The sequence below is a fragment of the Lipotes vexillifer genome, unplaced genomic scaffold (assembly GCF_000442215.2).
Source record: "Lipotes vexillifer unplaced genomic scaffold, Lipotes_vexillifer_v1.1 scaffold982, whole genome shotgun sequence".
Classification (NCBI taxonomy): domain Eukaryota; kingdom Metazoa; phylum Chordata; class Mammalia; order Artiodactyla; family Lipotidae; genus Lipotes; species Lipotes vexillifer.
In genome coordinates, this window is record NW_006789467.1 from 1,495,991 (window position 1) to 1,501,300 (window position 5,310).

General features: G+C 52.5%; 1 protein-coding gene across 1 annotated transcript in view; it reads right to left on the bottom strand.

Annotated features, from left to right (window-relative positions):
* Positions 1–2,176: 2,176 nt before the first annotated feature.
* Positions 2,177–5,310, bottom strand: part of TRIM16 (tripartite motif containing 16) — a 19,104-nt gene continuing 15,970 nt past the window's right edge. The window contains exon 6 of the mRNA XM_007462654.1: positions 2,177–2,760. Coding sequence (XP_007462716.1) covers positions 2,177–2,760 — 584 coding nt within the window. The remainder of the gene's footprint in view (positions 2,761–5,310) is intronic.

The following is a 5,310-nucleotide window of genomic DNA, read 5'->3' on the forward strand; positions in this document are numbered from 1 at the left end:
AATTTACCAACGTGACTGAAATCCAGGCAGTAAATTTTGAGAAATTAGGGAGAATGGTGGAGGATGAAGACAGGCAACGTCGTCTTGATTTTTTAAAAGAAAAAAAGGTAGATTCTGGAAACAGCAGATGAGGTGTGAACTTACACCAGAATTCTAAAATGGTTTGTCAAATATTATGTGAGCATTTGGGGAAGAAAGTTAAGAAGCATCAACAACCCAGCCAAGCTGATCTCACTTTTCCCCTAGAGAGCATCATTAGAGAGGAAATGCTGACATAGCATATCCTGATCTCTGCCACTGAAAAGTCCTTCATGGTGTGCAGTGAATAAAGGGGCATAAGGTGGGCTACATTAGCAAACAATTCTACTGATGCATAACTTATTGAATAACTAAACCCAAAAGATATTGGCTGAGGACTGCAAGATTCTAATCAATATAGGTATCAACCTAATCAATATGTATATCAACAAGAGTAAGATTTAAGAAGAAAAGGTTACCAATTCTGTAGGTGACACCGGGCTAGGAAGGAGAGCTATTACACTGGGCATAGAGTCATGAATAAAACTATCTCCGCGAGCAGCAATAATGTGATGAAATTTTAAATTCAAATTGAAAAATTTCTCAGGATGCACAGTATAGCCCAGGGAACTCTACTCAATACTCTGTAATGGCCTATATGGGAAAAGAATCTAAAAAAGAGTGGATATATGTGTATGTATAACTGATTCACTTTGCCGTACAGCGGAAACCAATAAAACATTGTAAATCAACTATACTCCGATAAAAAATTTTTTTAATATTTTAAAGGTCAATAAAATTCAAAGCTTTTAAATTCAATTTAAAAATTCAAATCCTATACTATATAAATCCTAGAATTCAAACGTAGGGCAGGGTCTCTGGAAACGAGTCGAGTGACGCTGAAGTAAAGTACTCTTGACACAGGACCGTCAGACTGGCCAAAGAGGAAGGGACTTGACTTGACACAGGTCACGGAAAAGACCCAGAAGTTGTATTTCCAGGGAATCCCGAAAGGGGCCTCAGGTTATGTCCTCAGAAACCCATTTAAATACAGTTTGTCATTTGCCTGAGGGTTTGATGAATCTATATAATTAATCTATATAATTAATCTTAGGGAGCGCGTCTGTAGAAAGGAGGCGGATGTGATCAGAGGAGTAGAAGGTCCGGAAACCACAAAGGAAAGTGGGAAATAGAGTGAGAAGCCAAGAATAACTCCCAGGGGGGACGGTGTGTGTGCCCCCAAACACGTGGAGAACTGCCCTTGAATGAGGAATCAGGCGCGTCCACACCGTCTGGGTGGCTCCAGGAGAGAGGAAGGAGCCCCGTCGCCTGAGGTCACAGGGACTATAGGACTCGGACCCCACTAAGACATTCCTGCAATCCTCACTGTCCCCAAACCAGGTGAGCTTCCAGGTGGAGTAGTGAGCTCTCCATCACGGCACAGCTGCAAGGCCCAGTCAGACGTGTGGGTGCAAAGCGACGGAGGCCGTAAGAGGCTGTACTCCTACAAACGCAGTTCATGATGTGGTTTATTCCCGTGCACACAACACCCACCGTCTAAGGAGCAAGGCAGCGTGGGGTCGGGGTTAGAAGTTCAACGTCAGCCCTCCCAGGTCTGAATCCCAGCTCGGCCACTCACTCACCACGTGACCACGGTGACCCCCGAGCCAAGTTCACTGACCCCCACCGGACCACAGCTTCCCCACCTGCAAAATGGGGACGGTGTGAGCAGCTACCCTGCGGGGCTGCCATGACAGCCACGAGGGCTGACGCACGGGAGGAGCTCAGGACAGTACCGGGGACGCGGGGGAAGCGAGATAAAGTTAGCCATTTATTCTGATTCCTCCGCAGTCTTTCTGACGGTTCTGAGGATTCCTGGTGACCACCTCTGGGCACAGTGCGCTGTTCACCCGAGCAGACAGGACATCACGAGAAGATGGCGAGGGGGACTTAGGGCCTGAGGATTATTGCAAACGTGGGGAACAGCGCTACATGGAGCCCAAGGCGGCGGCCAGAGACCCTTCCCCTCATCCTGTGACCCACGTGATTTCTAAAGCCAGCAACCGCTGGCAGGGATTCTGCCCCCCAGTCAGCCTTAAAACGCAAGCTGCCGCCCCGTCTGTGTGTTAGCACAGGTCTGGGCTCTGGACCCCGGCATCTAGGGAGCAGGCTCCACCGGGGTCGGTGCCGGCTTCTCGGGTTCCTCTCCCAGATCCGCAATCCGGATGGCGTTGTCCTTCTTGGACAGCCAAAAGGCTGGGTAGACGGGCTCCGAGAACTTACAGTTGAAACGGTGCACCAGCGTCATGGCCTCCGGCTCAATGCCGTAGAAGGAGAGGACGCCTCCGGGAAAGTCCACATAGACTCCCAGCCTCCGACAAGGGCGGGCCCTGAGTGGGGTCTCCGTGTCACTGTGCCAGGCCCTGAACCCCTTGCCATCCCACTGGAGGCTCCAGGAGAAGTTGTTTCCGGAAATGCAACCATTGCGTTCCTCGCCCTGGCGGTCGATGCCCTGGCACGTCAGGCCCACGTAGATGCCCGCCCCGGAGAGCTCCACCTCAAAGTAGTACCTATGCAGGTACAGGCTCTGCTGGGCCAGCACCTGCCGCCAGTGTGTGAACCTGCTGGGGAGGCCCGGGTACGGGTGCGCCCAGGGCGTGGTGTTGGTGACCTTGCGGTTGTCCTCCTGCAGCCGGAGGTACCTGTGTGCCGTGTCGGGGTCGAAGGCAACGTCACAGGCATCTGAGGGGACACAGAAAGTCAGGGACCGACAGCTGATTCAGACCCAACACTTCAAACCTAGCGAGCCTCCAAAGGACGAAAAGACATCCGTCTCCCAGACCCCTGTTCCTTCCCAGAAAAGAGGTGGGTGAAAACCAGAAAACAGAACGCAAGTGTGATATTGTGATTTATAATAAATATATATTTGGTCTCTGGTTCCCGGTTGCCGGCACAAAGCTCCCTGTGATCTCCTGAGTGATAAGAGCACTAGGACCATCTGTTCTAATATTTGGTCTTTGGCCCCTGTTCCTGACACAGAGCTCCTGAAACCCTTGTAATTTCCCAGGTTATACATGTATCTTTTGTTCTGACGAGGCAACTCTGGGTGGGCTCCTGGAGGGGGCTGGCTGGTCACCAGAAAGACCAAGTCATGACTAGAAGCTTGGAACTTGCAGCCCCAACTCCTATTCTCATGAGAAGTGAGAGGGGCTAGAAATGGAGTTAGTGGGCCATCATGCCTATGAGATGAAGCCTCCATAAAATCTCAATAGTGCAGGGTTCTGAGTGCTTCCAGGTTGGCAAACATCCACACCAGAAGGCGATGCACCCCATCTCCATGGGGACAGAAGCTCCTGCAATCGGGACCCTCCCCGGCCTCGCCCCGTGCCTCTCTCTCTCCATCTGGCTGCTCATCTGTGTCCTTTACCACATCCTTTAATAAACTGGTGAACATAAGTGTCTCCCTGACTTCCGTGAGCTGTTCTAGCAAATGCTCGAGTCCAAGGCGGGGGCGGGGTCCTGGGAACCTCTGATTTGTAGCCAAGTCGGACAGAAGTTGTCCGTCACCTGGGGACCCAATACTTGGCGACTGGCATCTGAAGCGGGAGCCATCCTGTGGGATCTGACGCCATCTCCAGGCAGTGCCAGAACCGAGTTAAACTGTGGGACACCAGGCCAGTGTCATGGAGAACTGCTTGCGGGGGGCACCTCGCCCATGCAGGTCGTAAGTGGTCCCAGACCCCTTTTGACAAGTCAACCCACCTCCTTCCTTCCTGAAGCTCAAATCGCTTGGAATTTACTGTATTATTTGCTGAACTGAATCAAGAAGTAAAACCTACAGATGGGCTCATGCTTTCATTCATTCGACAAATACGTCCTGAAATCCAGGCACTTTTCCACCCAGTGTCGGCAAGGGTTTGGGGCAGACAGGCACTCATACACCCACATTTGATTCACTCATTTGTTAAAATATCTGGCCAATATTTAGCAGGGGAACCCTCAAGCAGTCCCCCGCCCCACACATTCTCTTCCTGGTCCCAGAGAACAACACCTCCACGCACCCAGGTGCCCAAGTCACACTCCATTTCTTTTCCCTCATCCTCCCACGTCTTGTCCCACCACACACACAGGCAGCCCTGAGTCCTCTCAGTGCCCTGCTTCACCCCCATCTAAGCCACCCCCAAATCTCCGCCAGAGCGTGCAGTAGCCCCACGGTGGTCGGGGTGGTCTCTCCCACCTCCCCCGCCCAGACCTTCACCCCGACAGGAGCTCGCTTCAGGGAGCCAGCTAAGGTGAGTCGCGTCGCCCCAGCTCACAGCCTCTGATGGCGCCCCTGCCCTTAGGAAAAAGCAGTGACCCACCTCCCTGGACTCCCGGCCCTGCGTGACTGGCTCTTGCCTGCGTCAGCAACCTCGTCTCCTGCCCTCTCCCCCTTGACCTCCACACTCCAGCACTCTGACCTCAGACCCACCCAATGCTGAACCCGCTCGGGCGGCTTCGGCACAGACCGTTCCCTCCGCGGTGGGGTCCTCACCCTGACCTGAGTCAGGGAGATCCCGACTGATCCGTTCGGATTGTGGCTGTGAGTCTGTCCTCAAAGAGGTCTCCATGCCTGCCTGTCAATGTCTCTCGGAGCACCCTGGCTTTATAACTTCCTGGTACTCATCACAACGTGTAATTATTTATCAGTGTGCTTGTTTTGTGAATGTTCTCCTTTTATTCTATCAGCTCCACATTTTATGTGGGACTCTATCCTGGGGTTCTAGCTCTGAGAAGATGCTCGGTATACACGTGCCAAATGAATGAGTGCGTTAGTACTCTTCTCATCTAGGGGGACCCAGGGCTCCTTACAGGGTAGGTGATTCTATGCCTTGGGACAAGAAAACCAGAATGGGTCTGGAACATTCTGCTAGTGCCAGAAAGCAGCAATACTTTTTAGAATCTCAAGGGCAGAAGGTCAAGGCTTAAAGGACAAAGAGGCCAGCTTACAAGTGGCTCCCACTGGTCAGTCAAGCTGTCAATTTGACAGAACTTGGACAGGTGAAATGATCTGAGTCCATAAAAGGCTAAAAGTTCAGGGGCTTCCCTGGTGGCGCAGTGCTAGAGAGTCCGCCTGCCGATGCAGGGGATGCGGGTTCGTGCCCCGGTCCGGGAAGGTCCCGCGTGCCGCGGAGCGGCTGGGCCCGCGAGCCGCGTGGGCCGCTGAGCCTGTGCGTCCGGAGCCTGTGCTCCACAGCGGGAGAGGCCGCAGCGGTGAGAGGCCCGTGTACCGCAAAAAAAAAAAAAAAAAAA